At 38.9% G+C, this 25,740-nt stretch overlaps 1 protein-coding gene across 1 annotated transcript in view; it reads right to left on the minus strand.

The window, feature by feature from the left end:
* LOC126100683 (serine/threonine-protein phosphatase 4 catalytic subunit) overlaps positions 1–25,740 on the minus strand; it is a 36,642-nt gene that overhangs the window by 6,623 nt on the left and 4,279 nt on the right. The window contains exons 2-6 of the mRNA XM_049911300.1: positions 22,611–22,777; positions 22,283–22,435; positions 17,427–17,600; positions 13,345–13,471; positions 1,450–1,639 (exon numbers count right to left, since the gene is read on the minus strand). Coding sequence (XP_049767257.1) covers positions 1,450–1,639; positions 13,345–13,471; positions 17,427–17,600; positions 22,283–22,435; positions 22,611–22,760 — 794 coding nt within the window. The 5' untranslated portion in view covers positions 22,761–22,777. The remainder of the gene's footprint in view (positions 1–1,449; positions 1,640–13,344; positions 13,472–17,426; positions 17,601–22,282; positions 22,436–22,610; positions 22,778–25,740) is intronic.

The following is a 25,740-nucleotide window of genomic DNA, read 5'->3' on the forward strand; positions in this document are numbered from 1 at the left end:
CTCTCTCTCTCTCTCTCTCTCTCTCTCTCCCCCCCCCCCCCCCCACCACATACACACACAGCACTCCCCCACTCAAAACACAAATTAGTAAGCTTTGCTGATGTAAACCATTTTTCCCCCCCTCCAATTCACTTCGAAGTTGGGCTTGTTCCATTCATCATGCTAGACATAGTTTGAGATGAAACATGAGACAAACACTACGAACATCACAAATAAAAGTTACTATGAAGCACATTTCAAATTTACCAAAGCCGAATGAAAGACATATCTATAATCAGAAGGCTGCAAAACGGTGTGTGGCAGGGACTATTCCATGTACGACTGCCACTTCACCCATTTCCTGTACCAGTCACGAATGGTTTGTGGGAAGAACAATTGTTGATAAGCTTCCATGTGAGCCTGAATCTCTTTTTTCACAGTCTGTTCACAACATAAGCAGTAGAAAGCAATATATTGGTTGCCTCTTCTGGGAATTTAGACACTCAGAATTTTAACAGCAAACCTCACTGTGATGCAGAATGAATCTCCTAGTATCTGCCACTGGAGATGGCTGAGCATCGCCATGATGCTTTTATGCTTACTAAATGAACCTTTAATGAAACATGCTGGTATTCTTCCGATCTCCACTATTTGATTTATCAATTTATCTGATACAGATCCCAGAGTGGCAAGCAATATTTAAGTACTGGTCGAGCAAGAGTTTTGTAAGCTACTTTCTTTCTGGGTGGACTACACTTCCTAAGGTTTCTTCCAGTGAATCTCCCTGGTATCTGCCTTACCCGCGATAAGATTTATGTGGTCGTTCCACTTCAGATCACTTATCTGCATACTCCTGGGTAATTTATGGATGTGATTGTTTCCAGTGATTGTTCTGCAATTGTATAACCAATCCATATTGGGTCTTTTGCTGTATAATATGTTACATTTGTGTATGTTGAGGGTCAACTGCAAATCCCTGTACCAAACATTGATCCTCTGATAGTATGTCTACTTTTTGGTACAATTTCCTACTACTGTGACTTGCTTCTATAAAAATAATTTAACTATTCACACATTGTTATTCACAACTTAGGTAGGTTACAAAATGAAAAATAGGCAGATTACTCAAAAGGTAGCTGTATTGCAATTACATTGAAGTTTTCCAGTAAAAGGTGTGCTTGCGTCTGACGAACAGTGCGTCTGATTCCACTTGGGGTAGTTTTAATCTCTTCCACCAATATACAATTAATGTTTCCAATTACTATTGGCTCAGAGGTAATATATTTGGCTTCTAACTGTCAACTTAGATTTTAATTTTAAAATTTGAGTTAAAAAGTGTATCAGCATATGCAATGACACCATTTGCGTGCAACTTAATAAACCCTCAAGATATCCTTGTGATGCTTCACTAAGTAATGCTAGTGACAAACATACAGAGTAGAATTACTATCACTATTAAGTACTACTTACCGATAACAGTAGTTTGGAGCTGACCACACAGTCAGAACTGTCTCATTGAAATGCCACTTATACCCTTCCATGACAAGTTGATGTGCTCGACATATCATGTCAATGTTATTAGAAGCATTGAACTGTGACACTACATCAGATCCAAACAGATATCCTGCACCTCGAGGGCTCACTCCCCATCCCTGAGTATCTGAAACAAATTGACTCATTTTTAAAATAGCAGTATTTCAGAATATTACAAAGCCAGCTTTGCCAAATACATCAGCATAAAAATTAAGGTAGTAAGCCACAAGCAATTTCAGGTACTCATCACAGTAACACACTATTTCTAAGTGAAGTGCAGCAGGTGCACTGAGTTAATGTAACATTTTGACAACAGCTAATAAAAGGAGGATTGCTATGGCCACATTAATGAATTCAACTAACTGTAGATTCTTAATCTTGATTCTAGTCCTTTTTCCTTTGCTAACTGAACAATGTTCTGAAATAGAAGAGTATGGAGCCCAGGGAGATACACTTTTCTGGAAGGAACTTCCTTGTTTATGTTCTGTCCAGATGACACAACTACCATGTGCTGGACTGCTTTATGCGAGTGTCCTTCCTGCCTTCTCATCGCTGGAATCCAAATTGCCTTCACCAGCTGTTTAAGACAAGTTCAAGAATCACGAAAGACTGATGTACAAGTGAAAAGAGCCCGGAGACACTCGACTGTTTCAGATGGATAATATAATTTTGAGGCAGAGATTTCAAAACCAGATTTTAAACTTGAAAACACAATAATTTATTAGTTATGAACGGCAGATTTAATCTGAAAAAAATCAGAGAAAGGTAGGAAAATGAGGAGGATGGGACATGATAAATTCAAAGAACAGAAATTGATAACAGTTCAAACAGTAGCATTAGGCAACTATCGACTATTTGGGAAAGAAATGTACCAGAAGACAAATGAGTAGCTTTGAGAAACGAAACACTGAAGCAGCAGAGTATCAAATATGCAAGAAGGCAACATCTAGTACAAATCCTTGGATAACATACAATAAATTAAATTTAGCTGATGAAAGGATAAAATATAAAAATGCGGCACAATAAAACAGGCAAAAGAAAAAGAAAAAAATCTACACAATGAGACTGACAGAATGTGCAAATTGCAAAGCACAAATGATTAGAGAACAAATTCGAGGTTGCAGATGGATCTATGACTATGGGAGAGAGCTATTACAACTCAGAAAACTAAAAATACCTTTGGGGAATAGAGAAACATCCACATGAATATCAAGATCTCAGATGGCAAGGCCGTAGTAAGAAAAGAATGGAAAACTCAAGATGGAAGGAATATATTAAAAAAAAAAATAAATACATAAAAATTAAAATGTAGAAAGGCTACACAGTGTGGAATGAACTTTAAGATAATACTATAAGGGAAGAAAAAATAAATGAACAAGAATCTGGCAGGTCTGAAAGGTCTAAAGCATGGTTCCCACTGATGCGATACGATACTTGCAATACAACACGGAAGCGACCGACATCAGTGAAATGCTTAGAAACACAGTGCAATTGATTTAATTGGTTCACACTGGGACAACAACGATACAACACTGATACGTACCTCTGTCATATTGCCCAGCGCATCACAAAGTGCTGACTGCTCGACGCAACTTGTGTCTTTCAATATACAAGGCAACAAATTTCAAATCATCAAATGTACCTAAAAAATTGTTTCATGTCGATGTAGCAAACCTATACCCATCCCTGTAATTAGTTTCTTAGAAGAACATTTATTTTTTGAGCAAAACATTACAAACTACTGTTTTGGGATTCACACATGTTCACTATGCAGTCTTTGACATTCAATTTCAAAGAAACTATTTGTTAACAAAGTAGATTTTTCTGCATTTTATACTCTGACATGACAATTCGATAATGAACTGGTTTTAATTTTGCTACTGCCCATAGTCACTGTGATACTTCAAGATAAAGTAAAACGTTGCACATATTTTGAAAAGTTTGAAAAATGTGGTTGCTGATCAGTTTATGTTTGATGCATTTTAGAGCATACACTGCCGAGTACAAAGTATAGCTAACATTCTGAAATTGTTTTTAATGCTGGAAGGAGAGCCGTGACCCTTTCCAGTCTTGAGGAAGTATGCAATACATATTGTACATTTTCCATGACATGCCAAATGTGAAGGTATTGCTGTTTGCTATGGCAGAGCTCTCTCATGTTTCTGTTTTGTATGTTGACAATACATACAGAAATAATTTCTTGTATACACGCTTTCAAGCTCGAAAGATGTCTTGACCTGTGCACTTCCTTCTGTGGTGTACTTAGTGAACTTGTCACTCACGCACAAGGATTGGTCAAAGATGATCATTTTTGTCCAGCTTGTTGAGAAAAAGACCTTATATACAGAATTACACAGTGAAATCATATTCAAGGGCACATGTGACCAGCTTAGCATGGAGGAAGATAGCAACAGAAATGAAACAACAGGTAAGAAACTGCTGTGAAATCTGCACAATTGTTTTTAACTCCCTATTTTTGTTGTTGCAGTTCCTTGTTCAGATAACAAATCTATGTTTTTGGTCTGTCACTGTGAAATGTTAATTGTATTCTCAAATTACTTCATTTGTAACTAATTTGTGAAGCCCACTTAAGGTTCTGAAAACATTAATTGTTGGTATACAGACTGAACAAGCCCCAGTTTCAGTACATTCAAACATGCAGCTTGCCTGTAGCTGATTCAATGAACAGTTGACGATACAGTTCAAGAGTAATTGTTGTATGCAATGATGGCATAAAAACAGAAAATTCTTTTCACATCATTCAACATGCTTCTTGGCAACATTCAGATTATGTACTGAATTAAAGTGAAAGCAGTAAAGGAACAGCTTATCATCTGAATCTCCTGGCACACAAGAAGGATCTGGGACATTCAGTTTGCATACTTTTGACTGTCTATCAATAAAGAGTAGCAAAATACCATTCCACTGGCGTTCCCTCCAGGATCACCAACTCAATCGGTGTAAATCTGCCATTTGCATCAGCAATAGCCATCAGCACAGTTGAAAAATAGCCTTTGTAATTTGTGTTTCAATTACCCACATGTGTTTGCTGTCAATGACACAGACAATTTGGCAGATTCCACAGCTCGGCTTATCAATGTGCAATAACTTCCTACATATTTTTATCTAGGACAGGCATAAATGGGGGTTGCAGATGAGTCCAAGAAGCTTCACATGTTGGTCGAACAACGTTACGAACGGTACCTTTTCATTTATGTAACTATAGGTCTAAGTATTGAAAGTTGCTCCCTGCAAGAATAGTTGATGGGACATTTCTAATGCAGTATTAGAAATTAAATATTTCAATAAAAAATATTGAAAAATACACATAATACCTACATCTTACATACAAATAAGTGATCATTTGTCTATAAAACTGTCAGGTCGTTTCGAAGCGTAGAAACATAGTTTTAAACATATTGCTACTTCGTATATACTTTATTTTGCCGTCATTTTCAGAACAGATTTGCTGTGATCACTGGAAAGCACCTGCACTACTTTTGAAAAATTTCTGAAACCTCCAAAATCAGGATTCGTAAAAGTCAATGAAACATCACTTGCGCCACCCCCCACCCCCCACTCATTTCTTTTCCAATACATGAAGAGGTCTCCCTTTCTGGGAATGTCTCTCCACTCGAGGAAAATGGGGATGGCACAGTAGCTTCAAGTGCAACACGGTCTATCACAGGCCCTCAGAATGTGGAGAGTTGTCAAATGTCAGGAGAAACACATGATGTGATTGAATGCGACATGGTACTACAACTGCCTTCCTTAAACAGAAAAGCTGAAGCCAGCAAGAGTGATGCCAAAAAAGCATTTACCAACTGACAACTGACTGGAAATGAACTTTTTAATAATTAAAAAAAAAAATCAAGAGTCATCAGCTGATGATGGTGACCGCCCCCCCCCCCCCCCCCCCCCCCATCTTTCAGTCCATGCTTCCAGAGTCCGAGAAATTTAGTAACAGGAATAGAAGAACTCTAAAATGCAAAATTCCTGTTGCTTCTGAATGAACAGCTGGATGAAACAGAGGAGGAGATGGAATTTTCCTGATCATCATGAGCTTCTTACATTTCAAATCTTTTCTAACTCCACACAGCTACAACATCGACCTCAACATTTCTTGTGACTACATCTGAAGCTGAATCATTAAGATACTACATTAAAATACTAATCAGTTCTACCTTTTAAACTTTTAACCATTAACTGTATATGTACTTCACTGAATGAAGTATCACATTAGGTTGCCGTACTAAAACTTAATAATTCATGCAGCATTCTAACACTTTCACAAACTTACCTTATTGGAAAGAGTAGTTTCTCATCAGGAGAAACAACAAGTAAAAAATTTGTGTCCTGCTTTGTCAGAGTAGCTGATACTAGATGCTCCAAAAAGCTGAAACTGTCTGGGCCAGGTGCAGCTCACGGTTTCGACACTGGGGAAGGCTGCAACATTATCGGAAGTAACCTACACCTCAGGCTACGCTACAGATCAGTCTGTCACCACAACCAGGGTTTCAGGAGGGGGGAAATATCTCACTCTAGTCAGACATTTACATACTGTATCTTCTTTCTGCTTCATAATCAACTACTTAATAACATCAAAAGCTAAGTCCAAGATAAAATCTATAGGTAGCTTGTTTAACCCCCAATGTCACATTTCCTGACAGTTTACCACAACAAATTATTGTAAAAGATGTGTGTTGGAGGGATCTTTATGTGATGTATGTTACCTCCATTGCATGCTTATAGTTTTTGGTATTTTAGCTTCTAAACTTCAGACATTTAATGTTTTGTGCAATCAAACTGCAGTTTTTGAGTTCACATGATGAAACAGTGATGCTTCAATGATGTCCTGGATCTTGTGTTGTGATTAGCTGACATAAGTAACATGAGCAACCATCATGGAAGTGTACAGACCATATTTGTCACATTTCGACTTGTGTATTATACAAAAATATGCATTTTAAGTGATATAGGGCACACAACCCCTCAGCTGCTCTGTACATTCAGGGTTGCCACAAGTTTCCTCAAGTGAAATTCCCTGATATTTCCAGACAAGTTTTAGCATTTTTCCCTGACAAATTTTGAGATGTGACTTCTGAAATTTTCCCGGCGTATTTCTTCTTCTAATAATTTCCGGGTATGCAGCCGGATCCCGTCGACATTCTGCCACGATATTTCGGCCCAGAGACGTCCGGCCATCATCAGGTGAGTACACAACTAGTTGTGTACTCACCTGATGATGGCCGGACGTCTCTGGGCCGAAATATCGTGGCAGAATGTCGACGGGATCCGGCTGCATACCCGGAAATTATTAGAAGAAAATTTTGAGATCTCAAGGGTAAGTGAACACATAAGTTGACAAAAAATCTAAGGACTTCTGTATTTTTAAATGTGTGAGTGCAACTTAATACTAACATCAACATCTTTTGTAATGAACTCTTTTAGATGGAGAAAGCAAGCCAAATGGTTTTTTATTCTCGAATCAGAAGCATACAAATTTACAGTTGCCATACACATCAATGGTATATATGTTTCATTGAGACTACTGATGTATTTTTATTTCAATAAGATGAAATACATTTGTTGACAAAAATATGCATTTCATTGGAGTCTTAAGACAGATTTAAAATACCTTCACTGCTTTCAGAAATAACCTTACAAGAAAGTAGGCCTCATGAAAGAAGTGTATAAGGTGGGGAAGAGTTTAACACTATAGGTGACTGACAATAAAATGTTGGTTCTACTATATTCATTATTGTTGGCTATTACCCACTGTGTTATGTCTATTATTTTACAGGTATTGTGTGATTTTTCTTTCAAGAAACACATGAGTACATAGTGCACAAACTGCCAGCAACTGCCACAATTTTCTTCTTATTGTCCATACTTTCTAATATATAAACTACTTTTGAAGTGCCAAAATGTACTGGAATTAATGTCTATAAAATGCCGCACTGTACAAAGCACTTTTGATGTGAGAGTTGCAATTCCTGAAATCCATCGCCCACGGTCTCTGACCTGCCGAGGAGCACCGCAGTCCTGGGTCCATGGATAAACCAAGTAAATCCGCCACATTACACCACACACAAACAGATCTGGCCTGCAGGCAGATCAGTGAGACTAGACCTGACGGGCAGGGCATGCACGTTAGTGGGAATGATGGGCTTCAGATTGGCAGGCTCTATCCATTAGAGATACCTACAGAAATGGCCTGTGGTTTTGGCCTTTCATGGAAGTGGGTGGTTTTGGCTTGTCATGGAAGCCAACTAATTTGGCCAGTGACTCATATGTAACAGACACCATGTTGATGAAATGAGACAATGGTGGATCAATCTATCCAACAGATAACTTGCATGAATACTCTGAGAATCAATACTAATGACAATGGGTAGCAACTCACTGTTAAGATGATTGATGAGCCGCAGGCAGGTAGGAAAGACAATCCCACTCTCACAACTAAATTTTTGGCCATAGCCTTTGTGAGCAAACTAGAGTACACGCACATTCACACAATCACTCAGACACAAATTCACACTATCACTCAGACACAACTCATACTTACGAGACCACTGTCTACGGTCACTGTGTCAACAGTCCCTGAGAATCAGATACAAACAAACCACTCCCCATGCCTCCCTGCCTGTCATTGGCAGCTGGTAGACTAGAGGCAAAAAGCGATGGCAACACTGACTGCAAGCTGAGGGTAGGGTAGTGGTAGAAATAGGAGAAACAGTAAGAATGAGGGAGTAGGGAAGTGGCGCACCTGCTCAGCTGTGACCAACCAGTGATGATGCACGAAATCTCAGTAAACAAACCATTTCATCTACTGAGACAAACAAGATTTTTCCAGGATTCTTTTCAAATTTCCCTGACACATTTGAAATTCCCCGATATTCCCCCATTTCCAGAACTTGTGACAACCCTGATATTGCTCTGTTACAATTGTGTGTAAACCCTTACCTGGATTTACACTGTTTTTGTTCTTTATACATGTTTACACTGAATCCGAGTGCACCAGCTTACTTCATTTTCATCCTAACTGCAAGTTCCAAAATTTTACCTGATAAATTGCACAATGAATTCATATTCTTGAACTACTCATATGCTGCTGTTATTTGCAAGAAAGTAAAACTCACTAAACTCATGCATAATGAAGTCACAAAAAGAAACTTGCTAATAACAAACATTACCCACAGTCAGCAAGCAAAGAAACTGGGACATATTTCTTGTAAGGGGTATATTTCATGCACTTTTTCTTCTAATCATCCATGAAACACTTGCTAGGTGGTGACACTTATGTTACTGTACTCTAGTGCACTCTGGCTAGACATTTGCAAACTCATTCTAGTGGTGGTTCAAACAGCCAATGGCAGAAACAAAGTAAGTGTCTCGAACACTATCAAAACAATATAATAAACAATTATTATAGGCACATCATAGTACAACAGAGATACACAGAGACAAGGACTCAACAGTAAACTTTCAGAAAAGTTTTTATTCCGTTTTGACGTAAGCGGTGGAAAATGATACTGTTTGCAGGATGCTAGGACACCCTTAGGCTGAACCACCACAGTCTTCGGGGGCACCCATACAAGGTGCAGTTCGAGGAAACCACACCCCTAAACCTTTGCTACATAATGCTAATCGTATTTCAAGGGGCAGCCTTAAGATAGGCTACTACCTGTTCGAAAAATATCAGGTGACATCACATATAAACAGTTAAAAAAAAAAAAAATCAGCAATATTTAAATCTGTATAGGAAATACGATAGAGTAGCGTAGAGAGCTGCATCAAACCAGTCTCAGGACTGAAGACCACCACCACAACAACAACAACATCATAGGAAATATGTGAAATATGTTCTGATAATTTAAATTTCATAATACGCTACTGAGAAATTTATTTTAATATATATTTTAGGTTGGCTCTGCCTCAAAGCCTTTAATTATAAGCTGTGCCTCATCTGGACTCATACAGTGGAATTTGTGTTCATCCTCAGATGTGTCACAGGAAACTACACCCAAACTTTGTTGGACATTAACAGCACTGTATAGGTGCACCCAATACTTCCTTTACTTTTTTTCAGTTTTTTGAGCTTTACATAATGGTAAGTAAAAATAGCAATAATAATGTCCTCTTCAGAACAGCTCAAGACTGGACGTGAGGTAAAAAAGTGATTCATTTTGTCTTGTTGCTTGTCATATATTGAATCGCACCATGTATCATATTGCATATTGTTTCGCCCCACTGGGAACACGATTGTTGAACAGATAAGTATCACACAGCATGGCCTTTATTGCAATGTGTCTTATTGCATATTATACTGCCTCAGTGAGAACTGTACTGAGTTGAAACAAGGCCTCTGGAGTAGATGACGTTCATTTAGAATTACTGAGATTCCTGGGAGAGCCGGTCATGACAAAACTGCTCCACCTGATGGAGAAGTTGTCTGAAACTGGTGAAATACTAGCAAACTAAGACTGATAATTTCAATTCCATAACAGGCATGTGCTGACAGGTGTGAATGTTGTAGAACCACCAATTTAACAGCGCTTGCTTGCGAAGTACCATCACAAACTCTTCACAGAAGACTGGAGACACTGTTAGATGTCAAACTTGGGGGAAAATGAGTTCTGGGGATTTTTTTTAGGAAAATGTAATGCAATACTAACCTTACGACTTATTGTAGAAGACAGGTTAAAAAAGGGCAAAGCTAAGTTTATAGTATTTGTAGATTTATGGAAAGTTCTTGACAATTTTGAAACAAATTCTGAAGGCAGTATCAATAAAATATAGGGAGTAAAATGTTATTTGCCAGTTGTACAGCAAGCAGGTGTTATAATTCTAAGATGAAGTTCTCCTTGTCCGAAAGAGTTCCAGTTCTACAACTAGCCTTTCTCACTGAATTTCTTTGTGACAGATGGTGATGGCGTGAGGCCTGGAGGTGGAGCTCAGTGTGTATATTTTTTCTACACTGAAGAGCCAAAGAAACTGGTACATCTGGCAAATATCATGTAGGGCCCCCACGAGCACGCAGAAGTGCCGCAACATGACGTGGCGTGGACTCTACTAATGTCTGAATTAGTGCTGGAGGAAATTGAAAACATGAATCTTGCAGAGCTGTCCATAAAACCGTAAGAGTACAAAGGGGTAGAGATCTCTCCTGAACAACATGTTGCAAGGTTTCCCAGATATGCTCAATAGTGTTCATGTCTAGTGAGTCTGTTGGCCAGATGAAGTGTTTACATTCAGAAGTTCCTGGAGCCACTCCAGCAATTCTGGACATGTGGGGTGTTGCACTGTCTTGATGGGATTGCTCAACTCCATCGGAATATACTGATGTTTCGTCGAATGGTTCACACACTGACACTTGCCAATGGCCCAGCATTGAAATCTGCAGCAGCTGGCCACTGTGGCTGAGCAGTGCTAGGTGCTTCAGTCTGGAACCGCGTGACCTCTACAGTCACAGGTTCGAATCCTGTCTCAGGCATGGATGTGTGTGATGTCCTTACGTTCGTTAGGTTTAAGTAGTTCTAAGTTCTAGGGGACAGATGACCTCAGACCTTAAGTCCCATAGTGCTCAGAGCCATTTGAACTATTTTTTTGAAATCTGCAGCAATTTGCGGAAGGGTTGCACTTCTGTCACACTAGGTAGTTCTCTTCAGTCACCGTTGATTCTGTTCTTGCAGGATCTTTTTCCGGCCGCAGCGATGACTGAATTTGATGTTTTACCAGATTCCTGATATTCACGATACACTCATGAAATGGTCATATGGGAAAATGCCCACTTTATCACTATCTCTGAGATCTTGTGTCTCATCACTAATGCGCTGACTATAACACCACATCGAAACTCTGTCAAATCTTGATAACCTGTCATTTTAAGAGCAGTGACCGATCTAACAACTGAGCCAGACACTTGTCTTATATAGGCGCTGCCGACTGCAACGCCGCATTCTGCCTGTTTGTATTTGAATATGCATGCCTATACCAGTTGCTTTGGCTCTTCAGTGTACAGACACTGTATCCAGGAATCTGGCCGTTCTCTTAATAACATGTAAAGGTAGGATAGTTAGCCTTTTTTTTAAGTTCTATCAGGAATTTTATATTACGATGGACAGATTTTAAATAGAAAATTCATGATGAAGCTTGAAAAAGAGGGCCAGCTACCTTTCGATGAATTAGTTAAGAGGAGAACAATCTGATCGGTGAGTGAATGTGCACACAGAAAACCTACACACACTTATCTATCTCCACACTTCTAGCCATCACTATCAGCCACAAAGGAATCCAGTGCTGAAGACCCTGGTTTGCTGAGCTAGAACACTTTCAGACAAGAGGAGCCCCACTGAAGAACTTTAACACCCAGGAATAGTGATCCAAAGAAATGGGTACTCAGACTGGCAAAGTGGACAGGGGTTGCAGTCAAAAATAAAAAACGCCTGTGGAAGACAAGCCAAGAATTCCTTATCTACATTATGCTGGCCTAATATGCAAAAAGATTGTAACACACACACACACACACACACACACACACACACACACACACACACACACACACACACACACACACACACACGGCATCCAGTGTACTTCGCTCCCTTCAATAAAGATAACAACTTTTCTTTGTGATGTTGAAGATAATCGACCTCTCCAAAAGCCAAGTCTATTGCATTCAATGCGAAAGTGGCATGTCTTACATGGAACGGATTATCAGGGCAGTCAATGAGAGATGCCAGGAACATCATCAGCGACACACCTGACTAATATAATTGAGCACATAAGCTGTTGCCAAGTACTGCTTACAATATAACCATGAAAAGAAATACGTTGAGATCACTATCAAGGTTCAAAGGCCAAGTTTCTGGGACAGCGTAATTAATGAGTTAATCAAACTAAAGATGTGGGGAAACCTAATAAACAGGGAATGAGGTTTCCTCCGAAAAAAGGGCTGCTACTCCACATACTACGCTGTCATCACATCCACCATAGCTGGAAAATGCTGAGAAAATGTATGTTTCATGGAATATCATTGCAAGCTCCAAAACACAGAAGAGCATCAAGGAGCGGGTGTTAAACTCAGCTAGGAATAGTGGCGTGAGACCTATAATAGTTCGAGACCTATAATAGTTTGAGACCTATAATAGTTTGTATTCTAATCCGAGTCCAAGCAGCAATGACATGTTACAGCAAAAAAACAGCACCTGAAGAAGATGGTTGACGTCATTAAAATATTGTGCATTAAATGGGAACATTAACAGCATAGAACAACTGGAAGAATACCACTATTCCAAAATATTCTGTATCTGTGTGTAGAATTTATTTTGTCACCTTAGACTCTTCAGTGCTTTGAACCACACGTCTGAGCACAGCATATCATTGGCAATATTGCCAACTACCTGTTTAACACATATAGCATACTGTATGCACTCATTTCATTGTGCTAAGAGGTTTTCATTGGCTTTAAAGTATATTATGTGCACCTGACACCTGAACTGCCCAATTTGCATCAACTAAATATGCTTCCACCAGGTCATAATAGAGACAAATAGAGCAACAATTTGTTTTACAAAGTCGTAAACATCAGATGCAAATAAATCACATGTTCGAACACACTTTGCTATCCTAGAGGCTTTGTAGTTTTCAAGCATGTCGAAGATCAAGAAGTTGAAAATTTAATTGGTTCTGAAAAGGAGGATTTTGAAGATGAAAATATTTTTGTGGATGTGCACAAAAATGAGTTTTGTGTGTGTGTTAATATATATATTTTTAACAAGTCAATCTTACAATAAAATGTACGGAAAACAGCAAGAACTAACATCTTACCTTCTGGGTCTGACCACAGCAAATCACACATAGGCCCATCATGAGGTACTTCTTGTTTCCTATCTATTGTCCTTATTTGGTCAAGGGTCTGTATTGATGGCGAAAGTCCTCCATGCACACAGAAAATCTAAACATACATGAATGTAAATGATAAAAACCTATTTTCAATTTCTTGTAACACAAATATCTGATGAGAGCCTCTGGTTCAATACAAAATATATAGGCGTATTTTTAATCATATTACACTTTATAGATAGCCATGAAAATAATCAGTTTTTGAAAATTTAATATGACTGGGTAGATAAAAATAAATCTCTCACCAAGCATGGTCAGGAGGAAACACACACAAAAATATTGAAATTTGTGATCTTTTGGAGGCAGTGGCTCCTTCTGACAGAAGGGATGAAGGGGGAGGAAGATGGGTAAAAGGGGGGGGGGGGGAGAGAGAGAGAGAGAGAGAGAGAGAGAGAGAGAGAGAGAGAGAGAGTGTACATCACACAGCTGAATGCTTGAAAGCACAGCAGTGCACAAGGAAGTGATTTGGCATTGTCTGAACCAAAATCACCATCAATTACAGCGGATGACACAGAAACTAAAGTAAGAAGTGGATTACTTTGCACTAAACTCAGCAGTCCACCCAATGACTTGTCTTCACTATCTTGTGACACAGCTACTATCTGGGCACTAGAGGTAAACACAGGCAATCATGCACACTAGTTTCTCCATGATAATTAACAGCCAACTTCATTGTTTGAAGATCAGGCAGAGTCCTATTAAAAGTGTGCAACGAGTTTTAGTACAACAAATTCTTCTCTCATTGGAGTTCACTGCACCAACAAAATAAACTTGTCACTAAAACTACAATCAGGTTATGGATATCATGTTGTTGTTGTGGTCTTCAGTCCTGAGACTGGTTGGATGCAGCTCTCCATGCTACTCTATCCTGTGCAAGCTTCTTCATCTCCCAGTACCTACTGCAACCTACATCCTTCTGAATCTGCTTAGTGTATTCATCTCTTGGTCTCCCTCTACGATTTTTACCCTCCACGCTGCCCTCCAATACTAAATTGGTGATCCCTCGATGCCTCAGAACATGTCCTACCAACCGATCCCTTCTTCTAGTCAAGTTGTGCCACAAACTTCTCTTCTCCCCAATCCTATTCAATGCCTCCTCATTAGTTATATGATCTACCCATCTAATCTTCAGCATATCATGCAAAGGCAAAAATGAAAAACTAACATCAATGACGTAGTTACTTATCCTGCTCTTAAACTCTCTTTAAAGAAAGAAAGAAAGGAAAAAAGTGATGAAATGTTCCTCTCCTTTCCTTGTATGAATTCCACCCATTACTTTTTGGATTGTATCAATGGCCTATGACTGCATAATTGACTGCACAATACAGTGTACTCCCTCGATTATTCGTGTGCAGATTATCTGTTCTGAGGATTATTCATGCATAAGAAAGAAAGATGTGCAATATTCTTCTCTACCAAATGGAAATAAGCAATCCACTGCGTGTCAGTAATTGGTATTTTCACTGTTAAAATGACCACTATGTGACGACAGATTACTTTTCATATTGTTAGTGGCCAGCCCGTCCTGCATAAATTGGAAACAATCTCAGTTTACTGATGTTAATCGCCATGAAAGAGTCAAAGGAGCTAGTTAAAAGAAATTTTTAAGAGATATGATGATGAAATGGAAGAAACATGTGTCGACATTAAAACAAAAATTAGAATTAATTGAAAGATTTGACAAGGGGGAAATTTCTGTACAGGTGCTGATCGGAATGCAGACTGTGCATGACATTAAAAAGAATAAGCAGAAACGATTTTGTCAGGAAATGCAATTTAGTTCTTGACCAACTGCACAAAAAAGCATGAAGAGGCCTACATCTGACAAATTAGATTCTACTCTTTTGCAAATGGTTTCATCAAAAATGATCAGAAGGTGTAACTGTTTTAGGCATGATGTGTGCTGAAAAAGATAAATTTATTCATGAAGCTCTAGGGTTTGAGGGAGAATTTAATGCCTTATCTCGATTGTTAACCAGTTTCAAAAAATGTCACGGGATTCAGAAACCTACAATGCATGGAGTATGGCTAGGTCCAAATGTCATGGCAGCTGATTTCTTCTGTGAAGAGTTTCAGAAATGTATGGAAGAAGAAATTTGACCCTAGACTGAATTTATAGTGCAGATGAAAGTGGTCTGGCAACCAGAATCCTTGCTTTTAAGAGTGACCTGCTTGGTCCTGGATATAAGTCGACTAAAGAACACATTGTAATTCTGTGCACAACTAATGCTTCTGGGAGCCACAGAGTGAAACTACTAATGTCCGGGAGGAAAAAAAACGGCATTCAACAATATCACAACTAAGGATCTTCTTGTCCATTCTTACAACCAAAAATGAGCATGGATGGACAGCAAAATTTTAAAAAACTGGTTCACATCCATTTTGTACCATAAGTTCAGTGACCTCTAGACGAGAAAGGATTGTTACAGAAGGCTATTCTATTGCCTGATAGTGCCCCTTCACATATCAATGAGAGCATTCCCGTATCTGATGATAATCTCATCGTAACTAAGTTTTTACCGCCTAACATGACTGCCATTATACAGTTAGTGGGGCACAGCATAATCCCATCGGTGAAACAGTACCACTGGGTTGATCTTCTAAGAATGCTAGTTGACGAGGATGATTTGGTGGCGTTCTGGAAGTAGTTGGCAGTGCTTGATGCCATACACAAGATTTATGATGCCTGGCAGGAAGTCGAACCACATTCACTAGTTTGATCCTGTAGGAAAATTCTTCCAGGTATAGAAGAAAATAATTTTCAGGGTTTCAGTGATGATGAAGTAACAACTGCACAAATAATGCATTTGGCAAAGGGTTTAAACGGTTTTGAAGATGTCCATGAAGACAACTTAATGAGCAGCTCCAGATCGATCCATGTGAACCCAGCTTCCAGTACACGAGTGATGCCAAAATTTCAGCACTTCTTCACAACAAAACAAAGTGGACAGTAAATGTGAAAGTGGGGCTCAAGACAGTGACCTATCAGTCACTGTAATGCATTTAAATGTGTTGACACTCTTATAGATCATATGGGCCAGAGGGGTATTCAGTACAATGACAAATTCAAAATGTTGTGAGAAAAAAATGTCAACTTCTCACAGAAGCAGACCATCACTCTCTATTATAAGAAAAACTGGCTTACAGTAACTATGCACAAAACTTGGATAAGCTTTTGAACAAAGAATACAGGTTTGAAGATCTGTTATTCATGTTTTTTTTGGTTATTTGTGCATCTTCTCCCAAAATTACCCTTAACAATTGGGAGTACACTGTATTTTAACAATACAATAAATTGCGTGTTACTGTCGTGTACCTTCCCAAGTATGAAAACTAAGGATTATCTAGCCACTTTTAAAGTTATTCTCTTAGTTTCTTCAACTGCAACAGTGTGCCTTTACCAAGACACACTATTTGCTCAAATGTTACAGAACTTTGACATGAATCTTGACTTAGGTGGTTGTGCAAACAGTAACACACATTTCCAATACTGCATTTAAACTTCTACAGGCATTCGTCTTTACTATGCTTCACAACTCACTGCCTCAAAGCATGATATATACGAATCAGAGCTACCACATCAGAGAACTTCAAGCATCTTATTACCGTGGGTTCTATGCACCAACATACGACTTCAATTTAGCCTGCTCTTAAGGTGCCCCACAGAGCGCAAGCACCCCTCTGCTTGCTCTCTGATAGATGCAGCTAGTAGAGGCTGCCCACCAGGTGGCCCTTCTGGAAGCATTCTGTGCGTGCAGGAGCCGCCTGGCACCCCTGCCCTGCACTCGTCCAGTGCACTATGGTGGCATATGCTACAACCTCGTCACCTGATGGCCGTGTGTTACTGTTCACCCATCCCTATGCCAATTGGCCCTTGGCTGGAACAGCCTACTGTCAATTACATTAATTTGTATGCATATTTACAGAACACTTATCAGGAAACACTTTAATACTAAAACCTGTGAACATTCTAAAGATGGATTCCACAGCAAACTTTTACTGCTTACCTTCCCATCAATAATAGCAGAAAGGCTTAAATAGTCAAATATTTCAGTGCAGTATCTCCAGACAGTCACACTTCCATATTTTCTTAAGCATTCGTCATAGAATCCATAAACTTGAGTGATCTGCCTCGATTCGTGATTACCTCGAATGAGGGTTATGCGATCAGGATATCTAACCTGTAGTGAAATAGAAACAAGAATCATAAATGCATTAATCTGCTTATGACTAGGCAACTGTACTTTAACATTTATGCAGCTATATAAACATGACATAATAACAAAAGATTTTGGGCCACAGATCCATTTTTCATATAGTTTACTACACTAAAAATACATGTCATTGATATTTTCTCCTCTGTAGCAAACGTAGTTTGATTTGAATAGTATTCTTTGCCTCATTTATTGTCTATGGTTTTAATGTTGATTTGATTGATGCTTTATTGGCTTTTCTTTCATAAAAATCTTAAAATTGAGCACGTATATTTAAATGTGTGTAATCTTATTTATAAATGTATATGCTTGTTGCAGCTTTTGTGAATTATTAACAGAACTTTTGTGTGTGTATGCATATGAAGTACTATGTCCAGCAGGACAAAAATTGATATCTATGTAATTAAACAACAGTGGAGACAGTTCACGTGGGGTGGAAATATGGTGTAAGTAATGGAAATATGTTAATGGAGGATTGGTTTTGGTGTTGAGGTTACTGTAACAAGAAGAAAAAGTGGAGCGGTTTTGGAATACTTCCAGACACAACAAAGAATTTTGTCAGAGGGGCTGAGCAATGGCATCTTGGCAGGATGTATTGGCAATATCTAACTGAACATAAACATGCAAAATATTCTTTGGAGACAGCTCAAGAAGAGAAGAGGTATATCTACTGACAGGACAAGAAAAGAAGGAATTAATTTTTGGGTGAAGATTATCCATAAAGAAGAAGAGAGAAAGAACCACGATCATGAAGTGACAGAAAGTAGATGGAGTGTGGTTTTGAAAAACCGAATAACTGATGAGACTAATAATAATCTGTCTAGCAGAAGGTGAACAAACTGTGTTGCATGGAGTGTGGAGTTACGTGGACTCTATTTATGAGTTATATGAAAGGCTTACTTTGACTGTCCAGTGGAAGTCAAATGGTAACAAACTTACGAACTTTGCTTTCAGAATTCATGAATGTTATACACAATCATTACGGCACACAATTATCACTGCTTCAACTTACTGTAGGAGCAAGAGTATGGGTGTGAGGCACATTAAGCAAACTGCATGTCGCTCGACCAAATAAATTTATTGTGTGAGTGCACCGTTTCTACATACAATGCTTGTTTTACTCACATGCTACATCTAAATCCAATTCCACAGTTTTTCATTAAAAGATGGAATGATTGAATACAGAGTCAACACCTGTTTTTCTGTTTATTTTGGTGAATGTAAGAACAGTCATTTAAGCCATTCAAGATATGTATATAAAGGAAACAGACTAGCACAGATAAAGGATCAAAAGTTTTATCTGTTGACCGTGTAGCAGTTATTCCTGCAACAAGCAGCACCCATTTAGACCAGTTCAGCAATCTTTGAATGAGAGGTACTGATTGAGCAGAATTTTATACTAATCAGAGCACAACCTAAACTAAAGGGCATTAAAATGGCACCAATACAAGAAACGTTTGAACACCTGGTTAGAAGTAACGATGCACAGGTGGAACTGGCAACAGGTGAAACAGCTGAATCATAAACCTGGAGACCAGTAACAATATAATAAAGGCAGGTTTAAAAAATTATTTGTGCAAGCATAACTTATTAAACTTATGATTTCGTAATATTCACACTTACACCTGCCGTCTATGGAATTGGAATGGTTACATTCTCCTTCTTCTTTTTTTTTTAAATAATACATCTAAGGGTGTTCTGCACCTCACACATCTTGCCTACTAGGTGAAATAGTTTTCTCAGGGTTTGTTTTCCAAAGGGTCTCAGGGTCTCAAGGTCTCAATGGTTCCGAGGAAACATTGTCTACTACATGCGCTACATCAACTTACATCTTTCAGTGCTCTGTCAGAATCTTTTTGACTGCATCCGGACTTACACTCATCCACTTTCTATGGAATGTTCCTTTCATTTGTCCTTTGAAGTTCCATATCATCACACAAATCTCAGTCGTGTCTGTGGCCAGAGTCCATGCACTCTGAACTATGTGCAATGCTCAAGATAACACCCAATGCACTACTCTGTAGATTTAATCATAAACATTTATTGGTGGAACTGAAAGAATTCTCTGCAGAGCTAGACTTGTAAAATTTGTATAACTGAGCGTCACCAGCACCACTAACTCACAAAATAGGATTAACTTCTCCGTACTAGAATGGCAATAATTAAAATTCTGTAGCTGAGTTGTAACTAAGCCCAGGAAGATTTAAAGATTTGACCTATGGACTGGAAAATTTACAGTGCTAATAGTTCATACACTGTCTCCAACTGGTTCCTAGGAATCTCCTCTTATTATCGCCACAACAAAACAGGAATTTGTGAAACATCGACACTTTTGAATTACCTCTATTTTCCATACTACAAGAAATAACTTGGTTGTTCACTTACTCCCAACTAAGAAATACACTCTAAAACACCACCTTAGTCCGTGAGAACACACAACTCCTATACCCAAGGACGGTTGAGCTCACCGATATTGCAAGCTCTAAAACTGTTCCTCGAAACTGTTCTAACATTCCTGTCTTCATCCAATTTTCAAGAGTTTGTTTTCAATAGGTGATGGTGAAGACCTGTCGCCTTGGAGAAAATTGCTTATCCTTAAGCCAGCCTCTCGTGTCTCCTACACAACCTATTTAGCACGATTAGGGAAAGACAGGCCAACCAACTCTAGGCAGGAGAGAATTTCCTTCCCAGAATACTAACTCTGCTGTAGACAACAGCCACTATAAAACTGCAAAGGTGCAGCCAGGAAATGATAATATTATGTTTAGCCTATGTTGTCTTCGAGTACCTTTCCTTTGCACTGACTTTGTGTATATTCATTCTACCTTACAGCTGTCTTTCCTTTTCCAAGTACTGACTTGCCATTTGCACTCTTATGTTTATGATTCTCTTTGCTGCAAAAGTAAGCTTAATTTTTCTGTATGCAGTATTCATATTTCGCACAGTCAGGCTTCTCCAGATCTGCATTCCTCCTCATCCAAGTACTGGTTTATAACTTTAAATTTTCTGTCAATCTCATTTTTTGATCCCTGTATTCCCTTTTGCCTGATCCAGTTTTATTATTTTCTCTTTTGCTGAGTAGCTTGTATATTTCACGTGTTACCCAAGGATTTCTACTGGGTCTTGTGTTGGTCTTCTGCAGTCTCTACTTGGTATCTAGAAGATTTCTATAGTTTCTTCAGCTTTTGTCTATATTTCATGTAACACAATCTGGTCAGGGTCTGCATCTGCTCCTGGAAATATTTTGCAGTTTAAGATTTTGTTTTTAAACCTGTGCCTTACCCTTAGACAATCTAATTTAAACCCTCTATTGTCTCCATATTACTTACACACACACACACACACACACACACACACACACACACACACACACACACACACACACACACACACAACTTCCTTTTAGGATCCTTAAACCATATCTTAGCAAATTTAGCTACAATTAGCAAATCCTGTCAATAATATCAGAGATTGAAATATAAGTCAAAATGAGCTATGGATCATCCTGCTATTCGGGTGTAACTGAAGTAAGAAACTCTTCCACAGACTGTTGCAACTGAATTAAATGCTGACTGTAAATGCCTATGAAGAACATGTACAAGTTCCTTTATAGAAATGACAAATTAATACATTCAAGAAGACGAGTCTACAATCTAAGGCAATGCAATAATATGCTGTATGTAAATAATGACTGACAGCGCACATTGCCTACTACTGAAAGCAAAATTTTGAGTGCACAACAAATGTTTGTACATACAACTCTCGTGTTACGTAGATTCACTGAAAACTCACAGCATCTGTTTACAATAATTACCAAATCACTCTATAGAGTGATCCTAAAATGGCCCTAATTCATAAGATGTGCCATAGATGGATCAATAATGACCCGAATATCACTTTTGAATAATTTCTTTGAACTGCAATCCACAGTCTAAAAAATTGTAAAGTGATATTTTTCTCTATAAAAGAAAAATGACATCAATTCAAAGCCTTTATTCTACTGACAGCTACAGCCATATAATAATAATAACAATAAATGTGAGAAGCCATGTAAGCACACAGTGTTATAGTCTGTCTGTAAACTGAAAGAGAGAGCAGGTGATTTCCCTTACTCTGCCTACCTAGCTACATGACAAGGAGCATCTACAAACTTCTACAACATTATAACAACCATTCTGCAGTGCACAGCTCAGGCAATGTCTATTTTCACTAAATGTGTGAACACTTCATTGAAGGAAAAAAAAAAAAAAAAACGTAATAAACTGAAGTACGAAATGTTTATGAACAGAAGCTATGTAAATCACAGCACACTGCACTGTACTGCTAGACAGCAAATTAGGTCTTAGTCTTACTGTACGGCAGTTTAAGCATTCTTCCGGGAATATCTTCCCCCATCACAACTGCTGTTTGTACTTCAGTTAACTGACAGATTATATAACTGCTTCCACCTCGACACAAGATGTATCACCCTGCCTGACCATCCACATCCAGTGTAAAAATATTTTTTCTGCAAACTGCAGTCTGTTAGTAGTAAAGCAACAAATTTAACAAACTTAATCTGTCAAACAAGGTCTTTCTGGTAAGGTCATCGAACAATTACATCAGCAGCAATTTTTTTGTTTATATGAAACAATGTAGAAATAGTTTACCTTCAATGCCAAAAGCAATAAGAATGTCTCCACACTGTAGAAACCTCTATCAACAAAGTCACCCATAAAAAGATAATTTGTTTCAGGAACATCACCACCAACTTTAAATAGTTCTTTCAGATCGTAAAACTGTCCATGTATATCACCACATACCTGTGACATAGAAAGGAAAATAAAAAGTACAATTTACAACAAGAGCTCACGGAGGCTACAATTAAACTCAATACGAAGAATAATCTTATATCTCATGCACACGGTAAAAATTAGACTAATCAACTTCTACAGGCTAAAAAAATAATTAGAAATTTCTTAATGTGAATTTTCTTACTGTTACTGGGGAATCTACTCTCTGAACATTGCTTTCTTCCACCAAGATTTCTCGGGCTTTGGCACAAAGTGCTTTCACTTCCGATTCTTTTATTATTTCACATTTCTTAAGTTGCTCTATCTGACGATCCAAATCACTGGACTCCGACATGTCTCCAACAGAGTTATCTGTAAGAAAATAAAGGAGTAACAATGAAATCTAACTTTCCTGTGTTCATGAATCATACAGATAAACAATGTTCTGTTGGTGTTAATGCAAGCACTTAATATAACCTCAAGTAATCATGAAATCAATATCCTCTACAACAGTCGTATATATGTGTGTCCACACTTCAAGCTCTTATTTCTAGAACAGCATATCTGAAGGCAAACATGCACAAACAGATTTCTAAATAACAATCTTGACCTGATCACTCTGCTGGTACATGATCAGCATAATGATTATAATACTGATGCAGAAGATAAGAATGATGCCAGTATCTGACACTTAGAAGCACTCAGATCATAGGCACTGACTCTTGTGGCTCTGGTAGATTTGTGCGCCATTGGTAGCACTATGCACGACAAAATATGAATATTCCGATTGAAGTTAAAGACCTTAGGAACTCTAGTAATTGCTTCAAGAAGTGAAAAAGGCCCAGTTACTTTTGTACCCTTACCCTGGCACCAGAAAGTAACGTAAAGAGGCAATAAGACAGACTTTAGAAACCCAGTTGCTTCAGCTATTATCTGATCAAAATGAATATCACCAATGGAGAAAAAGACAGACTGCTACTTACCATATAGAACACACATTAAGTTGCAGACGGGCACAATTAAAATACACTTACATAAAGCTTTCAGCCACAGCCTTCATCAGAAAGAGAAACACACACCATTCATACAGAGTCAAACACATCTCTTGCACATATAGCGTACGGGTGGGGAGATTGACGAATGTTTTCTGGTAGAGTGTGCAGGGCCTAGAATGCCAACAGGTGCAGTGTCAGGAGGTTGTAGGATATGGAGTTGGGAGACAAAAGGAGCAAAAAAAAAAAAAAGAGAGGAGCAGCAAAAGATTGGTGCGTGCATTGGCATAGGGTGGCAAATAAACAGAATCAGACATACAGCACTGTGGAAACTGTTGGGTACGGGGTGTGGGGACAGCATGTTACCATACGTTCAGGCTGAGATAATTAAAGGAGCAGAGAACGCATTGTAAAGATAGCTCCAATCTGTGCTGTTCAAAAAAGCTGGTGGTGAAGGGATGGCCTGGGTGGTCAAGCAGTCACTGAAATCAAGTGTGGTATGTTCAGCTGCAGGTTGTGCCACAAGGGTGGTCTACTTTGCTTTGAGCCACAGTTTGGCGGTGGCTGTTCATCCTGGTGGACAGCTGGTTGGTAGTCATACCATAAATAAAAAGCTGTGGAATTACTGCAGCAGAGCTGGTAAATGACTTTGCTGCTTTCACAGATGGCCTGGCCCCTGAAGGGGTGGGATAAACCTGTGGCAAGACTGGAATAGGAAGTGCTGGATGGATTGGGCAGGTCTTGCACCTGGGCCTTCCACAGGGATACAATGCTTATGGCAAGGGGCTGGGATTGCGAGTGGCATAAGGGTGAATAGGATATTGACAAGGTTGGATGGGTGATGCAACACAACTTTAGGAAGGGCGGAAAGTTTCTCAGGTAGGATGTCCCACATTTCAGGGCAAGATGACAGGTAAACAAAGCCCTGGTGAAGGATGTAGTTCAGTTGTTCAACTTCGGGTCGTACTGCATGACGAAGGGGACACTCCTCTGTGGCTGGTCCTTGGGGGTGGTGGGATGATTTGGGGTGTGAGGGGAAATAGTATGAGAGATGTGTTTGTGGACTAGGTCTGGGGGTAGTGTCTGTCTGTGAAGACCTTGGTGAGACCCCTCAGCATACCAAGAAGGGCATTCTTGTCACTGCAGATCTGCCATCCTCGGGTGTCCAGGCTGTGTGGGAGGCATTTTCTGATGTGAAAGAGACGATGGTTGTCGAAATGCAGATACTGTTGAGGGCTGGTGGATTTAATGTTGACAGAGGTGTAGATGGAACCATCAGAGAGGAAGGTTGTGGCCAAAAGCTTTATGTAAGTGCCTTAATTGTGCCTGTCTGCAACTTACTGCATCTTCTTTAAGGTAGGCAGCAACCTATCTTTTCCTACATTGCTGATATTCCTGCCTGAAGTTTCCAGTGTTTGATTTTACTCAAAAGGAAAGAAGATTATGGTTTAACGTCCCACTGACAACAAGGTAATTACAGATGGAGCACAACAAAAAAGGTATACCACTATCTGAAGATCAGGTCCTAACTTGCTACAATATAACAGTAGTGTGGGTGTGGTTGATGATGTAATAGCCACAAGAACACACAGAAGTGACAAAATTTTAGCACTATAATAGAGAAGACTTAAATACACAAAACATGTTAGCATGACACTGTGTGTGTGTTTTTAGGAGGGGGGGGGGCATATCTCATCGACAAGATCACTGGAGGTAGAGAAGAAGGTCAGATTGAGTGCAAAGAGTGGGAAGAAGACATTACATCTCTTTTTCAAGCAACAATTGCCATGACTGGTGTTTGTAATGTAATGAGAGTTTATGTAAATAGCCATAGTGTGATGTGAACCTCCATCTCTCAAATGCAAATGACATGACATACCCATGGCAAAGTGACTCATTTCTACTAATATGTCATGTACCGTATGTGACAAATGCTGAATTGCACAGACTAATTGAAAAAATAATACACACGCAAAAACTGAAACTTCCTGGCAGATTAAAACTGTGTTCCAGACCGAGACTCGAACTCGGGGCCTTTGTCTTTCGTGAGTAAGTGCTCTATCAAGATCACACAAAAACTGGTCAGTTTTCTGTTATTTTTCCATTTGAGTGTGTATGGGCAAACAAACACACAACATCATTGTGTCACAGGACAAAGTCAATAACTGGTATTTCACACTGTTTCAGAGGACATAATAAAGTTCATGCAAAACTGGCCAAATAAAATTGCCATTGGTAATGCAATATCACATTCAATACTACCATGCCACTCATTTACTTTGATCCTTCAGTACATTAGCCAATTATTAAATCCAGATGGAGTGGTAAGCAAGAGTTAACAAA

The sequence above is a fragment of the Schistocerca cancellata genome, chromosome 9 (genome assembly GCF_023864275.1).
Source record: "Schistocerca cancellata isolate TAMUIC-IGC-003103 chromosome 9, iqSchCanc2.1, whole genome shotgun sequence".
Classification (NCBI taxonomy): domain Eukaryota; kingdom Metazoa; phylum Arthropoda; class Insecta; order Orthoptera; family Acrididae; genus Schistocerca; species Schistocerca cancellata.